The sequence below is a fragment of the Oncorhynchus keta genome, chromosome 33 (genome assembly GCF_023373465.1).
Source record: "Oncorhynchus keta strain PuntledgeMale-10-30-2019 chromosome 33, Oket_V2, whole genome shotgun sequence".
Lineage (NCBI taxonomy): Eukaryota > Metazoa > Chordata > Actinopteri > Salmoniformes > Salmonidae > Oncorhynchus > Oncorhynchus keta.
The window spans coordinates 23,315,397-23,337,482 of NC_068453.1; the positions used below are offsets into that span (position 1 = coordinate 23,315,397).

The window sequence follows — 22,086 nt, forward strand, 5'->3', positions numbered from 1 at the left end:
GCTAGCTGGGTTTATTTTATGACCAGGATCTGTGCTGGAAGCGGACGTGAGTGTTAAATCTTCTGCATCGGGAATGGTCAATTCTGCCAGGGCCTCTCTGGCCAGACACAGTCACAGTGTTGAATTATGGGTACCTGTATGACATCTCATTTCAACCCGAGACAGGGGTGATAAGATCTCCTGCACAAGGAAGCAATAATGTGCCCTGGTCTATATTATTGGCAATTAAAAAGGTTACATTACAAACTACAAACACATAGCTACACACCCACACACATAGCTACACAGGCATACACAACGCAACACACACTAAGCTACACACACATATACCTTACTTACACATGTGCACATGCACACACACACACACACCCACACACACACACTTTGAAAGCTCACTGTAGAATAATACTTTCTAAGAGCATTGTAGCCCACTCCATCAGGCAAATAACATTCCCAATCTGGTTTAACCAAGGCAAAATAGACTAGAGGGGTGTCACATGACCATAATGACAACCTTCAAGTGAGTCAAATTAAGACTTTAAAGACTAGGCTGTTTTTGAATAGTGCACTAATAAACTCCACTCACTGTTTTGCACCATGATCCAGTCAGTGCGAACGAGTTGCCATAGGCTAAATCTATGGGTGGATTATAGAGCACTTTTTGTTTTGTGCCGGGCACGACTAACTGGCCGACCCGACCCGACCTCTGTTGACTGTCGGCATGGACTTGGAAGGCTCTGCATCCTCATCTCTCAAGCGCCTACCTTTCAACAATGTTGCGTTGAAAAAACCTTCCTTCATTCCAGCATCAGGGAGTTCCTGTGCAGCGAGGCCATGGCCGCTCTGGGCATTCCCACCACCCGTGCCACATCTCTGGTTACATCGGACCTCTATGTCAACAGAGACCCCCTCAACAATGGCCGGCGACTGGGCTATGCAGTAGGTTAACCCCAAATGACTGGGCTATACAGTAGGTTAACCCCAAATGACTGGGCTATACAGTAGGTTAACCCCAAATGACTGGGATATACAGTAGGTTAACCCCAAATGACTGGACTATATAGTAGGCAAACCCCAAATGACTGGGCTATACAGTAGGTTAACCCCAAATGACTGGGCTATATAGTAGGCAAACCCCAAATGACTGGGCTATACAGTAGGTTAACCTCAAATGACTGGGATATACAGTAGGTTAACTCCAAATGACTGGGCTATACAGTAGGCAAACCCCAAATGACTGGGCTATACAGTATGCAAACCCCAAATGACTGGGCTATACAGTAGGTTAAGCCCAAATGACTGGGCTATAGTAGTTAGGTGATGCCGGATTGAGGATCTTACTCAATCAAAACCACCTACTTGGTTAATGATGAAATAAATAGCATGATTCCTGCTTACCAAAGCATATATGAAGTGATCCATACTTTCTTGGTATTGTTTCACACCAGTGGTGGCTGGTGGCATTTTAAATTGGGAGGACAGGCTCATAATAATGGCTGGAACAGAATAAATGGAATGGTCTCAAACACATCAAACACCTGTTTTCTATGTGTTTTATACCATTCCATTCACTCCATTCGGTTAATTATTATGAGCTTTCCTCGCCTCACCAGCCTCCTCTGTTTCACGCTGTAATCATGGTTTACATCATCCTCCCTGTGTGTTTGATTACCCAGGAAGTGGTTGGTGAAGGAGTGTGATGGAGCAATTGAGGTGTGTACCATAGAGGAAGAGAGGATCCGTGTGATGGACAGCACCAACCCGTGGTGCTCCGCAACTACATTGCCCAGAATGCAATACAGGCTGCCGAAAATGGAGACTTCTCAGAGGTATAGAATTGATGTTGTATCTACTTTATACACTGTAGCTATCAACACATGGTGAATATTTTTGTTGTTGCACTTTCTGTTTGTAGTTATATTATAGTATACAGTGAGCTCCAAAAGTATTGGGACAGTGACACATTGCTAGGAATATTCTGTGCTAGGAATATGGGACCAAATATTCAACTTTTGACCTCTTTAATACACTTAAGTGAATTTGTTCCAATACTTTTGCCCCCCTAAAATGGAGGGACCATGTACAAAAGTGCTGGAATTTCTAAATGATCACCCAATATGGATGAGAATACCCTCAAATTAAAGCTGACAGTCTGTACTTTAATCTCATAGCAAAATCCAAAGTGCTGGAGTACAGATCCAAAAATAAACAAATGTGTCACTGTCCCAACACTTTTGGAGCTCACTGTACTGCATATCCATGGTTGGGCTGATTACTTGAAAAATGTAATCAGTAACTGATTACAAATTACGCAACAATGAATCATTAGTAATGTAATCCATTGGATTACTCGAAATGAGTAACATAATCTGATTACTTTTGCAATACTTCTTTGGTTAGCCAGCATCCTGAGTTTATGCTGCAGATGTCTTTAAGCAAGTGCTGGCTCAGCTGCCTTATGCCTCTTCTTGATGAAATGGCATCACTGCTAAAAGGTCAGCTGCACTGTCAGGTTCCAAGGAAAGCATTCCCAACACTCATTCTCTGGTTGTGCAATGGGTCTACTCCACCCAGCCACCAAGCAGATCATGGCCAGTAAAAGAGGAAATGTTCATCTGAATGTCTGACCCAGCTATGAATGTCTGACCCATAACAGTCTACTATGATAAAGACGTCAATAGACAGATGTAACAGATCCAGGAGTAATCAGATTATTTCATGAGTTGGATGATCAATTGTGCAAATACTTTGAACGTGGACTATTCTAAATTTGCAAAACACTATCTGAAAAGCAGACAGGTAGATTTTAGTGTACTCATTTCTACTGAAACTAGAGGTTTAGCTTAGTAAGCAGCTTATTTGTCATGTGTGTCATCCCAGTACTTGGGAAATGAACAGAATGAGGCTGTGTTAACTAACCCAAAAAATCATTTTGACCCAACGATCCTGATGAAATTTGGGATGATTCAGTTTTCAGGAAGTGGGGGTCTGATGTTTTTAGTTTTAAAAAAGGAGAGAACTTGGCCGTTTTGGAGATTTAAAATACATTCGAACAGCTGGGAAAAGCTTCCATTCCAACTGAATGGTGACTTCCGGGTTGTTTAACGGCAGGTAGCCTAGCAGTTAAGAATGTTATGCTAGAAACCGGAAGGTCAATGGTTCAAATCCACGAGCCAACTGAAAATCTCATGTGCCCTTGAGCAAGGCACTTGACTCTATTATGCTATTATGTAAGTGTCTCAGGATAAGAGCATCTGCTTAAAATGTAAAAACCTGCTACTTCAGTGTGCTTGAGTCAAACACATGCAGCTCATATCTTGATGTTAGTTGAAGTAATCCAAAATGTAATCAGCTGATTTTAAGACGAACTGTAATCCCATTATTATTGATTTTTTTTGTAACCTGGGTTGATTAGTTTATTTTTGTAGCCTAATTAAGTCATCCCTGTTACATGAAATCCGTTAGTACCCAACCCTGTATATGATTGCTCATTATGTTAAATCAACTCTTGTTCATTCTCTCAGGTCTGCAGAGTTCTAAATGTTCTAGTGAATCCCTACTCTGCCCAATCTGAGTCAGAACTACCTGGTGGGCCTAAAACATTTGGAGAGAGGGACCAGAAAGGGATGGAGAAAGACAAAGAGGGAAGGAAGGACGAGGGGAGGACAGATGGAAACCAAAATTGTGTCCCATATGACAGCAAGCCTCCTGTATGAGCAAGAGTGATCTGTGTCACCTGATCATCATAATAGTGCCTCCCTGACCCCAAAACTCAACTGACAGCGGAGAAAGATGTAGATGGTGTTCCTCAGGGCACTGTTCTAGGTCCATTCCGCTTTTCAATGATGTAACCCTCTTTGTTCTGAGTCAGTTGGGTTAATGTCAAGGGAGGTAGTTTGTATACTTCAGAATGCTCCTGGATGTCAATCAGTAGAATAAACTGATGGTGAATGAAGACTCAGGTAATCAGTCAGTGACCTGTCTGTGTTGGAGAGACCAGGAGCACCCTGACTGTGTGCCTATTCACACACACACACGCACGCACGCACGCACGCACGCACGCACGCACGCACGCACACACACACACACACACACACACACACACACACACACACACACACACACACACACACACACACACACACACTTGACTTTTGCATATATTTAGATTATTTCACACACACCATGTAGTGTATGCATGAATGAAGAGATATAATCAAATAAACTCATACATTCAGAAACATAATCATTGATCATCTTGCTAACACCCGCAAATGGTCTTCATCTTAGAACGTATCTACACACAATCTCTTGAATCCATAAATAAAATAGTGTATATCTTAATAATAAATATTTATACAAGAGGCAAGGTTTCACACAATGTTATGTTAATTTATATTATGTGATGTGTTGAAAGTGGGAAAAAATGCTTTAAAATATTTTTTTTCTGAACTTTGATGTGTATTTAAAAAATATTTATGCAAATATTTATGTACAGCAGATTTTGAATTGCTTAGAGATTTTGAATTCACTCTGTGAAAACAGCAAACATTTAAATAAACCTATCATTACTTTATATTCAGCTATATCTTTAAATTCTTCTGGATTTGATTCACATTTCTTTTCAGAATGTAGATATTGCTGTACGTTTGTTTCATATTGATAGTACATACAGAACAGTGCTCAGAACGCAGCCGATGTGCCACATTTTATTATCGTCACTTGGAGTGTTATCATAAGAGGGCTTGATTTGACTGTCCTGATTGCTACAACCAACCCACAAGAGACAGTCTAACTAATACATCTACTGTGGTAGAGTGAACCTAGAGCTATGGCCATAGCCTTGTTACATAAATCAGGCACAGTACTACAGGTGTTTCCTGGTTTTATTCATTTTAATCCTGTCGTTCTCCTATCCAATGGTTGTTCTTACCTGGACCAGAGGGTGGCGCTAGTAGTTAGGAAACAATTCCTTTTGAAACACTGCAATTGTTTTTGAATAGGATATATCTAAAGGAATTTGAGAGACATACACATATAGATTGGGAACAAAAGTGTCCGTTCTTTTACTTGATTCATTGTTCATTGGACTGTGCTGTGTGTATTCCTGGCTGTTTGTAATTTCCTGTAAAGTCCAGCATTGGAATGTCAAGAGTGTTTGCTTTGGAGCTGGGGCTCTGAGTAACAGGGATCGCCCACAATAACATTAGCACAAGCACGGTGTGGGGGAGTGTTTTTCCGCAACAACACTATGGGCAAGTTAATTTTGCATGGCCCGGTGCCCCGGTTGGGAGGAGTTTTGTCATTTTAGAACCTTCCATTGGTCCTTAAGTGAAATCTCCCTGTCTGTGAGCCCTGTCTGTGATACTTTGAGGCATCTGACAACACGAAACTGGAAACGTGGAGTCAGGGTGTGTGCAGAAGGCGGTGCTTGAGTCAATAAATAAAGGCTTACAAGAAATCCTCTCTGAATGAACTTTAAACTGGCTGGTTGTAGACGATACACCATAAAGGAATACACAGGAGGAGGTAGGTTTTCTCTACATATGTGAATCACACGATGACAATTTCAAATTTGCAATTATAATATTATATTATGTGATGTATTATGCATAATATTTATCCTGTGTGAAATGTCTAGTGATGGCAGCATAACAAAAAATGATCTATAATTTGTCCTTTTCCCTTATTTGGGTACATGTATGGTGTTTACTGTTTTGTTAATGGAGTGGATATGGTGATGTTTCAAGTTCTCTGCAAATGTTTGAGTTTTGTAACAAAAGTACAGTAGCTCTGACTGTTTCTCAATTTTTGGTTTTGTACATAATTACATTTAGAGGAGACAGAAAAAGTAATTTACTTGCATGAATGGCCTACAACAAATGTTTACTTGTGTAGGGGACCAGTGTGGTTTCAGATGTGGACAGGTTACTGATGGCGCAATAATCATACTAACACACACCGAATACTACTAAGAGATAGATATGGGTCTAAGGATATTCACTATGTTTGACATGACTTTTCTGTTTAGGACCTGTACAGGATACAATTTAGGAAACATTGCATTTTTACAATGTTGGGTCAAACAGGGATAATAAGGAAACAACAGAAGAAAAAGTAACTAAAATGACATTTTCATCTCTCCCTCTGTCTCTCAGAAAATTGGATAAAATGTGGAATAGGATATTTTTTTGTGGACTGGTGGTCTGTCTCATCTGCCTCACTGACCAGACTCAGGTAAATATACAGTCAGTCAGCACTGAACAACAGAGAAACATGTTATTCCTTTAAGCATGGGAGTAACCATTACTTATCTGCTGGTTTTGTACAGGGCCAGACCACACCTTTAGTTGTTCAAGGTAAAGTGTTAGCTATTTTTCTTAAATCACTTACATTGTAAAGACAAGAGTTTGTGTACTGTATGTGCATGGGTGTTTGCTTGTTTCAGGGACAGATTGCACACAGATCAAAGCTCTCTCCCCTCAAGCCACCAGTGGAGTGTATGTCATTCAGCCTGCAGGAGTCAGATCCCCCTTTAAGGTATGGAAACATCTAAATATATAGGCCAGGTACTATATCTACAGTTGTCATTTGGTTGCACAGCCACACAGGGGCAGTAAAACTGGAATGTTAAAGGTGTCGCCAGGCTTGCCAGGGTTACTGAAGTTCTACACAGTTCCATTCTTGGACCCTTTTTGTTCACAAAAAAAAAAATGTTGATTCAAAAGTACATTGATGTTGTATACAGGTGTATTGTGAGATGCTGGCAGATGGAGGCTGGACAGTCTTTCAAAGGCGCACCGGGGCAGAGGTTCTTTTCAACAGGAAGTGGGCAGTGTACAAACAAGGCTTTGGGAATCTACGGAGTAATGAAGGGTCCCTCTGAGCACCTCACATTTCACCAGCAACTAATACTGTAAACTCTGTCATTTGCTGAGCCAATGTTGGCCAAATTTAAATGAATTTTTGTCTATAATATATTACCTCTAAGGCAACTTATAGAGGGTTCCCTAAACTGTCTGTTTTTCACTTCTCAATTCAGTTCTCTTCCCTGTTGTTTCCTAGAGGACCACTGGCTGGGTCTGAGTAAGGTGTTTGCTCTAACCAAGGGGGGCAGGGGGCGGAGTTCGACTATGCGGGTCAACCTGTGGGACTTTGAAGGGGACACTGCCTTCGCTGAGTACAGTGACTTCCGTCTGGGCACGGAGAAGGAGAGCTACAAGCTGAACGTTGGAGCCTACAAGGGCAACGCAGGTAACAGTTCATTTCAACAGCACAAGGTGACAGGGGTCATATTACTTACTTCAGTGTTATAGTTATTTCACATTTGGTGGCAGCAATGGGACCATTACACATCACATATGTCATATGATATGTATTCTGGGTTGATATTTATAAATGGTGTATCCTTTGGAAGTCAATACAATCAAGAGTGAAGTAGAACTGATGTACTCTCTCTGCATCCCTCCCTGTCTCTCCGTAGGTGATGCCATCCGTGGGAAATACGCCGGCATTGACCAGAACGGCTTTGGCTTCAGCACAACCGACAAGGACAACGACGGCTGCTCACCCTGCATCTTTGGCGACATCGCCGAGGACGAGTGCAGCTTCTCGGAGGGAGGAGGAGGGTGGTGGTACAGTCGCTGTGGCTCTGCCAGCCTGAACGGAGACTGGCACCCCGCCGGCGAACACATCGGCTGGGCCTCCGGCCTCCACTGGGCAACCTGGAAAGGACCTGCTCCATACTCGGCCCGAGCGAGCCGCATGATGATCAAATCTGTGTGAGGCCACGTCTCAATACATCTGAAATGGTTTCCTAGGCCTATGTCTCCTTTGCTTTATGACCACTGGTCTGAGCCACATTAGTGGGCATGAGTAGAGGAAACCATTGAAATAACTGGAACACACACAGCTATGTGTTCCATGGAGTGATGCCTGCATATCGTGGCATAGTGCTTAGCTTGAATGGTCTGTTTATTTGGGTCTGTTGTGCAATCAACACACTGTATTTGTTTGTTTTTTTGTTTATCCCATTCGCTTTGTTGTTTTATATCATGATGCATAAATCAGAGCCAACATGTAAGTGACAGATATCGAAAATATCAATTTTCTACACTTTTTTAAACTCAAGTCTACCATGAGTTATGTTTTCAGTGAAGAGAAAATACCTTGTGGAAGTTATATTTGTTACACTGCAACAATTCTACATTTAACTTCTGAGCCGTTTCATCACATAGTTTGACATAATTTAAATGATAGAATGTTGATATTGCATTTTTAAATAAAATACATTTTTGAACATTTGTTTAGCATGAACATATTCAATAATGTTCAGAAACCATTCATTTTGCTTGAATTCACACATTCAAAGCTCTGTGTTTATAGAGAAATAGAAGTTGTACTTGTTGCATATTAAATCATTCATGGTTTCTCATCAGACAGTAAATAGGTTTGTTGTTATCCTAGCCTAGAAGTCTGGTTTCTGGCTTTGATTGATTATGGATCTTTAACAAAGAAATTATGGTGACATCATTTAGGACCTTTAAGGTCGCAGTGACACATCCATAACCTAAGCAGAAAGCAGATTGCATACCAGAGAGAATACTATAGACATCAAGAAAGTCAGTCAGTTTTTCCAACACTTTTGATTAATAGGGCAAAATAGAAATAGGCCTATAACAGTTAGGATCAGCTTGATCTCCCCCTTTAAATAAAGGACTAACTCTGGCTGTCTTCCAAGCAATGGGAACCTCCCCAGAAAGGAGAGACAGGTTTAGTGAGTGTATACATGTTGTTACGTATTATTTCTCCATACTGGTTCTCTGTGGGAATCGAACACACAACCCTGGCGTTGAAAGCACCAATGCTGTACCAACTCTTGGTGATCTCTGCCTGTATCTAAAAACAACATGGATCCACCAGAGACTCTGGATTCGTGCCCAGGCTCTGTCGTAACCGGCTGCGACCGGGAGGTCCGTGGGCGACGCACAATTGGCCTAGCGTCGTCCGGGTTAGGGAGGGTTTGGCCAGTAGGGAAATCCTTGTCTCATCGTGCACTAGCGACTCCTGTGGCGGGCCGGGTGCAGTGCGCGCTAGCCAAGGTTGCCAGGTGTACGGTGATTCCTCCGACACATTGGTGCGGCTGGCTTCAGGGTTGGATGGCGCTGTGTTTTAAAAAGCAGCGCGGCTTGTTTGGGTTGTGTATCGGAGGTCGCATGACTGTCAACCTTCGTATCTCCCGAGCCCGTATGGGAGTTGTAGCGATGAGACCAGATAGTAGCTACTAAACAATTGGATACCACGAAATTGGGGAGAAAAACTGGTAAAAAAAAATATATATATTTTTTTTAACTTAAATTCAAAATTAAACAATTAAAATAAAAACAACATGGATGATAAATGCTGTACAAAGATGTGATCACAGGAAATGATCTGATGGCCATTTACTCATTTGTATAAGTGTTGTCACAATTTGTCACAATTTGAATAAGTGTTGTCACAAGGTATTCTTTCACTTTATTGATTAGACAGTACATCACTGTCAAAGAGCCATAGCAAATCTATAGCAAAGATCCAAAGTTCCTCCCTAAAACTAATATTCCTGTTGATTTTCAAAGGTATTGGATTTTAATTATGGCCTAATAAGGTTGATTTGTGTGTTTAATGCCTGCACTGGCTGTTCCTTATGTTTGTGAAGATCCTCTCTTTTAGCTTCTGTTACATCACTACTGATACTAAAGGTTAAATGGCTGGATATGTTGCCATCAGACTTCTGTTACCTTCCATGTACCTGTATCTTCATGAAGGAATGAAAACGAGGACAGTACATCTATTTTTGAGGATTGGGACACTCCTGAAAAATTCTTCTCTCACCTGGGCCATAATTTGCTCTGAAACTGTATCAAATTCTCTGCTCTGCAATTAGTTGAGCCCTTCAGATAGCCCTTTAGATAGCACTCCTGTCAACCTTTTGAGAAGATGAAAATGTACATGTAGAAATAACATATAGAATCCCTAGAATAGACAATGAGATTCTTGCAACATGCCTAAGAAACAAATCAAATACGGTAAAGCATTGTATCAAACAATGAATTTGTATATATATATATATATATATATATATATATTAGGCAATAAGGTCTGTTGAACGATGACGCTGTGAGTCGAGAAGCAGGTGCAGGTGAAACGTTTAATAAAATAACAGACATGAAACAAGACAGCGTAACAGTGGCGAGATACATGAAAACAGGAACAATACCAACTGAGGAATGAACAAAGGGATGGGACATAATAAAGGGAGGTAATGAGGTCCAGGTGTGCGTAGTGATTAGTGCCAAGACCGGTGGTTAGTATTCCGGCGACGTCGCAGGGGAGGAGCAGGAGTAGACGTGACAGTACCCCCTGTTGTAACCTATATGTCACCTCGTTGACCCTCCAGAGAATCTTGAACGGCCTGACAAATCAGGGGCTCAGTGTTCGATCCCCAGAGCGGAACACAGGGGTCTCACTGCGGTAGCGGTCTGCAAGTTCTTTTTGACAATGGAAGGCGCGCTGGAGTCTCACTTGAGTGTCTCTCCACACTTCTGTGCGCCGGAACCACTCATCAAATGCAGGTGCTTCGGTCTGGTCAGGGGTCCATGGGGCCAGGGACGGCTGAAAACCCAAAACACACTGGAAGGGGGGTCAACCCAGTGGAGGAGTGACGCAGCAAGTTCTGGGCAAACTCTGCCCATCGAAGAAATCGTGCCCACTCACCCTGTCGGTCCTGACAGTGACTCCTCAGGAACCTCCCCAGCTACTCTCTTCCTGGACTCCCCACTGCTCTCCAGGTCGCTGAGGCACTCTTCCAGCAGGTCTTCCGTCATTATGGCCTTCCAGAGGACATCGTCTCCGACTGTGGCCCCCAATTCACATCACGAGTATCGAGGGCCTTCATGGAGAAGCTCAGAGTCACGGTCAGCCTCACTTCCCGGGTAACGGCCTCAGTCCAACGGGCAAGTGGAGAGGATGAACCAGGGATTAAACAACATGACTTAGAAAATCTATCCACTACCACCAGAATAGTGCTGAAACCGCCTAGGTCAGCAGTCGATCCCTTATCCATGTGGGAACGTAGATGCACTCAGGAGGACAGTTCAGGGTTGTGGGCTCCCTCTCTGTGTTCCAGGCCACTGGACCTACGACTCGAGAGGATGGGATTATAGGTGCACTCTGGACAGGACCCTCTCCCGAATCGTAGATACAGGACAGGGCATCAGCCTTGATGTTCTTGGAACCTGGGCGATAGGTCAGCGTGAAGTCGAACCTGGTGAAGAAAAGTGCCCACCTGGCTTGGCGCGGATTCAGTCTCCACGCTGTCCGTATGTACTCATGGTCGGTGAGCATGACGAAAGGTTCCTTGGCACCCTCCAGCCAGTGTCTCCACTCCTCTAATGCCAACTTCCCCGCCGGGAGCTCACAATTGCCGACATTGTATTTCCTCTCTGTGGGGGAAGGTTTCTGTGGGGGAAAGAGAAGAATGCACATGGATACAATTTTAATGGGTTACCCTGTCGTTGAGACAAAACTCAAACACAACTCAAACACAAAGTATATCGTGGGATCTGGGTGTTTGAGCAATGAGGCGGAGGTGAAATATCCCTTGAGGAGACAAAAGGCTTAGTCGGCTGCTGGGCTCCACACCAATGTATGAGGCCCACCCTTGAGGAGAGAGGTGAGTGCAGAGGTGACGGAGCTGAAGTTCCTGATGAAGCGGCGGTAGAAGTTGGCAAACCCCAAAAACGTTGTAACCCCTTTATGGTGGTTGGGACTGGCCGTGACCTAACCGCATCTACCTTCTTGTCATCCATCCTTACTCCCTGTGGGCTGATTTGGTACACTAGGAAGGATACAGCCTTCTGATGGAATTGATACTGTAGTGGCCAATCGGTTCAAATATGACACAATGAAAAACTTTGAATTCAATGATAGACTTTTAATACAAGAGTATAACAAGCCGGAGAGCCCCGCGGGACCCACACCCTCCAGAGCTCTCGCTCTTCCCTTTATATCCATGCATACATCATCAGTTCATCCCCCAATGCAAATACAGTTACATCCCAATCTGTGCGTCCTGCTTGTTCAGCCCAGTAATGCCCACATCTGCTTTCAGCCAGATAATGATAAGACCCTTGCTTTGTTCCTGCACTTAACTAAATGCATTCTTTTGTTTGTGTATTATCTAAGATCAGCAGACTATGTGTCTCCTCAGATTCTAGCGTGTCCAGCTATACTAAAAATACTATACATTCCTCTTCCTGTGGCCTGTGTTTTAGACCCTGTAATTAACCCCATGTGTCCCTCTGCATGTGTCTTTCCTCTCCTCCAGCTTCAGTGTGTTCAGCTGCCCTGGTCGCCTTCTCTTCACATAGTTGTCTAAGATCAAACAGACTTGTGTTTCCCCTATGATGTGATTGATGCCTGCAATCCATCAGTTGGTCATTTGGCTGACCTCCTCCTTAGACAACCTCTGATCTTTGTATGTCCAGCTGGTCTAAGCGTCTATGTGTCTGCATTTTTAGTGTCCAACTATTCTATATATCTTATGCATTTGTCTATGTGTTATATTTTGCACCCACAACACTTCTCAGCCTTGATGAACAGGTGGTTAGCCAAGAGGACTGCTCGAACGTGAACGTGAATGATGTGATCCTCCAGGGTAGCCGAGTAGACCAGGATGTATACACGACCATCTGGCATCCGAGCATGTCCCTGAACACCTCATTCATGAATGCCTGGAACACTGACGGAGCATTGGCTAAGCCAAATGGCATCCCCAAGTACTCGTAGTGGCCAGACATCCTGCTGAAAGCTGTCTTCCACTCATCCCCCTCCCGAATGCGGATGAGATTATAAACACCCCGCAGGTCCAGTTTGCTGAAGAACCGGGCCCCGAAGAGCTGTTCGATTGCTGTCGGCACCAGATGGAAAGGGTACTGATACTTTGTGGTAAGTTCATTGGGTCCTCTGTAGTCAAGGCATGTGCGTAAACCTCCATCCTTCTTGTCCACAAAGAAGAAACCAGCAGACACAGGGGAAGTGGACGTGAGGATGCAACCTTGTTGAAGCGCCTCTTGGATGTAATCCTTTATGGCCTGGGTCTCAGCCACAGACAGAGGGTAGATTCGTCTGTGCGGAGGTATTGCACCAGCAAGCAGGTCAATGGCGCAGTCCCAGGGGCGATGAGGAGGAAGACAGGTGGCGCGGTCTTGGAGATCCTGGTATACCTCCGGGATGTTGGGCTGAAGGGCAACCACAGGACTCTCAACCCGACGTGGAACCACAGGGGCCAGGGAAGCAGGTCCTCCGGCATTCAGGTGACCAGTCTGTGATTCTCAACCTCGACCATGAAAGGGTTATGGCGTTGAAGCCATGGGAGGCCAAGAATGATCTTGTGAACTGGTGCACTGGTGATGAAGAAGGGGATGTTTTCCTGATGAGTGGACTACACAGTGAGGGAGAGTGGTTGAGTGATGTGGGTGACGGTTCCGGACCCAAGAGGCCGACTATCAAGGACTTGAATCGGGAAAGGAGAGGAGAGTGGGTATGAGTTGATGTTAAGAGACGAGACAAGGGTCTGGTCAATAAAGTTCCCAGTGGCACCGGAATCCACTAACGCTGTTGACACAGTACATGAGAGACAGTTAGGCAGCATAATGGACACCAAAAAGGGCATAGCAGACAGTGATGAAGATGGAATATTCACTCCTGCCCTAGGCGCTGGAGTCTCACGTGACCGTCCCTCTGCTCTTGTGGATCCTGGATTTGGACATGCCGGACACCTCTGGAGCTCATGCCCTCCTTGTCCACAGTATAGACAGCGCCCCAGCTGTATCCGTCTGCAGCGCTCTGCCGCGGGGAGACGAGTGAACTCTACCTCCACGGGTTCTGGCTCTGATGCCGAGTATTCACTTAGGGAGATAGAGAAATTATGAGATTACTGGTGCTCCCGAAGTAGGTTATCCAGACGGATGGCCATCGCAATGAGTGCGTCCAAGGTGAGTTTGCTGTCTCGACAGGCCAGTTCCGTCTGGACCTCTTCACAAACCTCTTCTAAATAGTGTGTGAAGTGCTGGCTCATTCCACCCACTGGATGCTGCTATAGTCTGAAAGGTGAGCGCGTACTCAGTAGCTATCTGGATCCCCTTCCGTAAATGCGGTAGCCGTTCACTTTCCTCTCTGTCCTCTGGAGAATTATCAAAAATAAATTTAAACAGAGCCACGAACCCCTCATAAATCCATCTCCTCCTCTCCTCTCTCCCAGACATCCGTAAACCATTCCAACGCCTGCCCAGTCTGCAGAGAAATTACTGTGTACCTCTCGGTGGTGGGAGCTCCCCTCTGATGCAAAAACTAGAGTGAGCACTGAAGTAGGAAGCCATGGCATTTGGATGGTGTAACGTCATATTTATCCGGGAGGGATAAATGGGCATCGCTGACTTGAGCGGGTTGATGAATGGGCTGATGTACTGGCTCACTGGGTCGACTGGTTGTAGATTATCCTCCGCTGGATGAAGCCAACGCCTCCCGGGTGTGTTTGAGACGTTGCACACTGTGAAGAACCTCCTCCAAAGCTGATCCCAGTTATGCCAGCTGGTCATGGTGTTGATATTAAAGAGAACCCTGTTCATTGACCGTCTGAGAGAGATTTGAATTTCCTGCTGCTTCCATGGTTTGAGTTGGTATTCTGTAACAATGACACTATGAGTCAAGGTGCAGGTGAAACATTTAATAAACAACAAACATGAAACAAGACGGTGTAACAGTGGTGAGATGCATGAAAAATAAAATTAAATAAAATAAAATGTATTTATATAGCCCTTCGTACATCAGCTGATATCTCAAAGTGCTGTACAGAAACCCAGCCTAAAACCCCAAACAGCAAGCAATGCAGGTGTAGAAGCACGGTGGCTAGGAAAAACTCCCTGGAAAGGCCAAAACCTAGGAAGAAACCTAGAGAGGAACCAGGTTATGTGGGGTGGCCAGTCCTCTTCTGGCTGTGCCGGGTGGAGATTATAACAGAACAGGAATAATGCCAACTTGAGGAGTGAACAAAGGGAAGGGATCTACAATGAATTCCAGGTGTGAATCATAATGCTGACTACCAGTTGCGCATGATGAGTGCCAGGTTTGCGTAATGATGATTCCCAGGACCTGTGGTTAGTGTTCCGGTGATGTCACACACTGGAGGGGAGGAGCAGGAGTAGACGTGACAGTGTAAGGCGGTTTGGTATAATTAAGCAATAAGGCCCGGTTGATGGCCCGATTTAATGCTCTAATTACGTTGGTAACCAGTTTTAATAGCAATAAGGCACCTCAGGGGTTTGTGGTATATGGCCAATATACCACGGCTAAGGGCTGTTCTTATGCACAACGCAAGGCGGTATATTGGTCATATACCACAAACCCCGAGGTGCCTTATTGCTATTAAATACTGGTTACCAATGTAATTAGAGCAGTAAAAATAAATGTTTTGTCATACCCTTGGTATACGGTCTGATATACCAATCAGAATTCAGGGCTTGAACCACCCTGTTTATAAAGGTCAATATACCACTGCTAAGTGCTGTTCTTAGGCACGACGTAAAGAAGGTAAAACAGTTCAACACCACAGGAGTAAATGTAAGTTGGCTTTTCATAGCCGAGCATTCAGAGGTCCAGACAGCAGGTCCAAGAGAGAAAGTGAGAGTGAGAGAGCGAAAGACAGGGTTGAAACAGCAGGTCCGGGACAAGGTAACACATTTGGTAAAACAGGTCAGGGTTCCATAACCGAAGGTAGAGACACTAGAACTAGATTGGCAGCACTACTAGGTGGACTAGGGACAGGGACAGACGGGAGTCATCATGCCAGGTAGTCCTGAGGCATGATCCTGGGGCTCAGGTTCTCCGGGATGGGGAGGGGGGATATAAAGAGAGAGAGGAGAATTAGAGGGAGTATGCCTAACACCACTCTGTACAGCAGATAGGACAGACTGACCCGAGCCCACCGCCACATAGGGTAGCATAGATACTGGAGACTGAAACAGAGTGGGTTGGGGAACACTGTGGCCCGTCCAAAGTTACCCTTGAACAGGGCCAATCAGGCTGGATATAATCCCACCCATTTACCAAAGCACAGACCCAACAAGGGATATCAGCAGACCACTAATGTACTACCCTGAGACATGGCCAAGTATAGCTCACAAAATATCTCCCCCACCATATGAGCAGAGGAGCCAGTGAGTTATCGCCCATAAAATGGTCAGGGGCAGAGAATCCCACTGGGGAGCCAGCCAGGCAGAGACAGCAAGGCTGGTTCATCACTCCAGTGCCTTATTGCCATTCACCTTTGCACCTCTCGGCCAGACTATGCTCAATAATAGGACTTACTGAAGAGATGAGTATTCAGTAAGTCTTCAGTAACATTTAAGTCTTCAGTAAAGCCTTAAAGTTTGAGACAGAGTCTGCATCTCTCACATAGATCGGCAGACCATTCCATAAAAGAGGAGCTCTATAGGAGAAAGCCCTGACTCCAGCTGTTTGCTTAGAAATTCTAGGAACAATAAGGAGGTCTGCATCTTGTGACTAAACTATGGTATTTCACATGAACAAAAACTATTATTTTGTGTTTATGACTATGTGGTGGTGTAACGGTAAATGAGTGATGAGGTGTGGAGTCACGCGCAGAGAGCAAAAGATGTGGGAAAAAAACACGCTTTAATGTCCCGGAAACAAAACATGACCAAAAGTGGAAACACAAATGAACAGAAATATAAACGGACAGCGTGAAACCCAAATGCAAACAAAATACACTCAACCAACAAAACAGACGAACAAGCCCGCACGAAACAGAAGCGGGCTGAACAGACTATATATAACCCTACCCTAACAACCAAACAAGAAACAGGTGCTACCAATTAGACAGAACTAAAGGAACACAGAACAACGGATCGGCGATAGCTAGTAGACCGGCGACGACGACCGCCGAGCGCCACCCGAACAAGAAGGGGAGTCACCTTCGGTAATATTCGTGACAGGTGGAAGATGTGTTCAACACCAGAGAGAGCTTTTCAAAGATTCTGAACATAAAACACGGGCATTAAAAGTGAAATTCAAGTTTTGTAAATATACCACTTATATTTGAAAAACGTGCCAAAGTGATAGATAAGAACATATATATACTGAGTGTACAAAATATTGAGAACACCTTTCTAATATTGAGTTGCACCCCCTTTTGCCCTCAGAACAGCCTCCATTCGTCAGGGCATGGACTCTACAAAGTGTCGAAAGCGTTCCACAGGGATTCTGGCCCATGTTGACTCCAATGCTTCTCACAGTTGTGTGAAGTTGGCTGGATGTCCTTTGAGTGGTGGACCATTGTTAATACTCACGGGAAATTGTTGAGTGTGAAAAACCCAGCAGCGTTACAGATACTGCCACACTGAAACTGGTGCGCCTCGCACGTAATACCATACCACGTTCAAACACGGGGGCCCCACAAGGGTGCGTTCTGAGCCCTCTCCTGTACTCCCTGTTCACCCACGACTGCGTGGCCACGCACGCCTCCAACTCAATCATCAAGTTTGCGGACGACACAACAGTGGTAGGCTTGATTACCAACAACGACGAGACGGCCTACAGGGAGGAGGTGAGGGCCCTCGGAGTGTGGTGTCAGGAAAATAACATCACACTCAACGTCAACAAAACTAAGGAGATGATTGTGGACTTCAGGAAACAGCAGAGGGAACACCCCCCTATCCACATTGATGGAACAGTAGTGGAGAGGGTAGCATGTTTTAAGTTCCTCGGCATACACATCACAGACAAACTGGATTGGTCCACTCACACTGACAGAGTCGTGAAGAAGGCGCAGCAGCGCCTCTTCAACCTCAGGAGGCTGAAGAAATTCGGCTTGTCACCAAAAGCACTCACAAACTTCTACAGATGCACAATCGAGAGCATCCTGGCGGGCTGTATCACCGCCTGGTACGGCAACTGCTCCGCCCTCAACCGTAAGGCTCTCCAGAGGGTAGTGAGGTCTGCACAACGCATCACCGGGGGCAAACTACCTGCCCTCCAGGACATCTACACCACCCGATGTTACAGGAAGGCCATAAAGATCATCAAGGACATCAACCACCCGAGCCACTGCCTGTTCACCCCGTTATCATCCAGAAGGCGAGGTCAGTACAGGTGCATCAAAGCTGGGACCGAGAGACTGAAAAACAGCTTCTATCTCAAGGCCATCAGACTGTTAAACAGCCACCACTAACATTGAGTGGCTGCTGCCAACACACTGTCATTGACACTGACCCAACTCCAGCCACTTTAATAATGGGAATTGATGGGAAATGATGTAAATATATCACTAGCCACTTTAAACAATGCTACCTTATATAATGTTACTTACCCTACATTATTCATCTCATATGCATACGTATACACTGTACTCTATATCATCGACTGCATCCTTATGTAATACATGTATCACTAGCCACTTTAACTATGCCACTTTGTTTACTTTGTCTACATACTCATCTCATATGTATATACTGTACTCGATACCATCTACTGTATGCTGCCCTGTACCATTACTCATTCATATATCCTTATGTACATATTCTTTATCCCCTTACACTGTGTATAAGACAGTAGTTTTGGAATTGTTAGTTAGATTACTTGTTGGTTATCACTGCATTGTCGGAACTAGAAGCACAAGCATTTCGCTACACTCGCATTAACATTACATTTACATTTACATTTAAGTCATTTAGCAGACGCTCTTATCCAGAGCGACTTACAAATTGGTGCATACACCTTATGACATAGAAATGTAGAAAGTTTGAGCAGAGGGAAGAGATGATAGGATGGAAGAGGAGAGAGTAGCGGGGGAGAGAGAGCGAAGGTTGGGACGGCGCGATACCATCCGAGTAGGGGCAGTGTGGGAAGTGTTGGATGAGAGCGAGAGGGAAAAGGATACAAGGTAGTGGTCGGAGACTTGGAGGGGAGTTGCAATGAGGTTAGTGGAAGAACAGCATCTAGTAAAGATGAGGTCAAGCGTATTGCCTGCCTTGTGAGTAGGGGGGGAAGGTGAGAGGGTGAGGTCAAAAGAGGAGAGGAGTGGAAAGAAGGAGGCAGAGAGGAATGAGTCAAAGGTAGACGTGGGGAGGTTAAAGTCGCCCAGAACTGTGAGAGGTGAGCCGTCCTCAGGAAAGGAGCTTATCAAGGCATCAAGCTCATTGATGAACTCTCCGAGGGAACCTGGAGGGCGATAAATGATAAGGATGTTAAGCTTGAAAGGGCTGGTAACTGTGACAGCATGGAATTCAAAGGAGGCGATAGACAGATGGGTAAGGGGAGAAAGAGAGAAAGACCACTTGGGAGAGATGAGGATCCCGGTGCCACCACCCCGCTGACCAGAAGCTCTCGGGGTGTGCGAGAACACGTGGGCGGACGAGGAGAGAGCAGTAGGAGTAGCATCTGCTAACCATGTGTATGTGACAAATAAAATTGGATTTGATTTGATTTGAAGGCCCTTAAATATTTTGTCTTGCACATTCACCCTCGGAATGGCACACACACTGTGCACAATCCATGTCTCAAGGCTTAAAGATCCTTATTAAACCTGTCTCCTCCCCTTCAAAACCTGTCTCCTCCCCTTCATCTACACTGATTATAGTGGATTTAACAGGTGCCATCAAAAAGGCATCATAACTTTCAACTGGATTCACGTGGTCGGTCTTGGTCAAGGAAAAAGCATGTGTTCCTAATGTTTTTATGCTCAGTGCATATTGTAGCAATCCTCACTATATGAGGTATAATTCCCACCATGTGGGTTAACCCTATTGGCGTGATGTGTAAGGTGTTTGCAGAGATTGATGAGACGTTTTGAAAGGACGTTGGCCGTCGGACAAGTCAGGAATCTTTTTTGGGTTGCTCAAAGATTATGATCACTTGCCCGAAAATATAGATTAGCTATTTACATGCAGAAATGTTATATACATTATTGCAAGCCTTTCACCTACACATAGGGGATGAACCAGAAAGATCAGTTGTGGAATTCTTTGTATTTTAGTTGTCAGTAAAAAATGTTTCGCAGAGCAGGCTTAACTTGCTTGACTATAAAATGGGGAGGAACGAGAAGGTTCAGCTTTCGGCTGGAATTATTTGCAGTTTGGTTGTTTTTTAAAAATCATCTGCCCAATGGGGCAACCTCAGAGTAGGCTCAACTAGTACGACTGCTAAGTACACTTCCCGCAGACAATAGGGCAACTCTTAGTGTCAATCCCTGTTCACATCCCTGCCCTGCTGTTCGATACAATATCTTAAATGACAGTGTTTTTAATGAATTAGATTATATAATCTTGAAGCCTATTCAAAACAGCATGGGAAAGGATACTGAAGTAAAGCATAAGCAGCTGTCACCTTCACAGCGAATATAAATTCCCTGATTACACATGAAGGCGATATCATGACGACGTTAGCTGGCTACACGCATGCACTTCTCCCTTAACCATAGCCCTAACCTTAAAGAGTGACTCCCTTTAAAAAGACACAAATCCCTTTGAAAGCGGCCTGTGTGGCATCAATATGAGTCAGAAACAGTTATTCTAGTGTCAAAATTGTCTTCTAATTTTGGCCAAGTCAGAGTTTGGAACATCAGGGCGTCATAACAAGTCATGTCCATTTGCCCACTAACATGGGGTGAACAGTTCTGGTGATTGCTCTCTACTCAATAGCATAGACAGTGAGACTGCCCAGCATCTTCGACTCTGTTTACATAAAACAACACATTGCACATTTTTTTACTTGAGAAAAACTGTCCCAAACACCTTAGTTATAATGCAAAAAATAATTACAGATTTATTGAGTTATCTTAGACTCATTCTGGGGATTTTGAGGAAGTGAAATAGGATTACGCAAAATGAGTAATGTTCTTTTGATAATATGATTACTTTTGGACACTCCTCAGTTTATGCTCTAGACTGATCAGTTTCTTCTCTAACACTGTGTCTCATGGTAGACAAAAATCAAAATGCAGAATCAGTCAGGAAACCTCCAAGACTGAAATTTAAAAAAGTACATGTGCCAATCGCACTTTAACCAAGTTGAAGCGTTGGCTAAACTGGGTTATTGTGAAATTGAATCATCATTTTGATACGCTAATGTCATTATTTTGACAAAGCAAGTGAATTCTTGTCATAATTCAACATTCCAAAATCCGACATTTGCGACTGTTGGAGAAACGTCTAGTATCGCAGTGAGTTGACATTAAAAACTTTTTGTGACAACTGTCAGTGACACAAGCAACAATGGAGGCAAACACATACTTAGAAAGGGAATACTTTCCCTGGACCACAATTGAAGGACGTCGACTTAAAACAACTTGCCATTAACTATCTTTAGATGGTAAATCAGCTGGTCTGGAGAAAGTCTGGTCATGCAGCAGTAGGTGAGGTCTACCTCTCCAGTGCTCAGAATGGTATTCTATGAAGCAAGATACTGTACATCTACTCAGGGTTTTCTGAAGCTAACCAGCTTCAGTTAGCTTCATGTTCCAGGTCAGGCTTAATCTGTACTACGACCTCTAGCAGGCTTGTAACTCCGCTTGCATGTCGCACATGGCTGGTCAGACACCAAACTCTTCATTGAGACAATGTTAAAACATAAATCCATGGGCAAGTCAGTGCCACATTTAAATTTGTACTGAAATCAAAATTAAAGAAAAAGTTATCTTGCAAATTCTGCAAGCTATGGTATGAAATAGTATTTTAGAAGGGCTGCCTTTATTGTATTACTTATTGTTAATGGTCGATTTTGGTGAGTTTATCACTGCACAACCACAAGCATCTTTCTCCTAGCTATAAAATAATTGTATTAAGTCATACAAAAGTGTCACTGTGTGTAAAGTTTAAATTGCATTATTTCATTACTAAATGTGCAATGTGATATATTTAAGAGGAGTTAGCCTGCCCCAGAGCAGGCTACTTCTGAAGGATTTGTTGCAATAGAAATTGACCTGGCTAAAAGGTGAGCCACTTTTGTCAGACCAGTTATTCTGAGTTGCTG

General features: G+C 44.1%; 1 protein-coding gene across 1 annotated transcript; it reads left to right on the forward strand.

The window, feature by feature from the left end:
- Positions 1-5,363: 5,363 nt before the first annotated feature.
- Positions 5,364-8,299, forward strand: LOC118366422 (angiopoietin-4-like). The gene is made up of 7 exons (XM_035749069.2): positions 5,364-5,529; positions 6,159-6,237; positions 6,332-6,359; positions 6,449-6,540; positions 6,749-6,866; positions 7,066-7,254; positions 7,484-8,299. Exons 2-7 carry the CDS (start codon positions 6,172-6,174, stop codon positions 7,783-7,785), a joined length of 795 nt encoding a protein of 264 aa, XP_035604962.2. The 5' UTR covers positions 5,364-5,529; positions 6,159-6,171; the 3' UTR covers positions 7,786-8,299.
- The last annotated feature ends 13,787 nt before the right edge of the window (positions 8,300-22,086 follow it).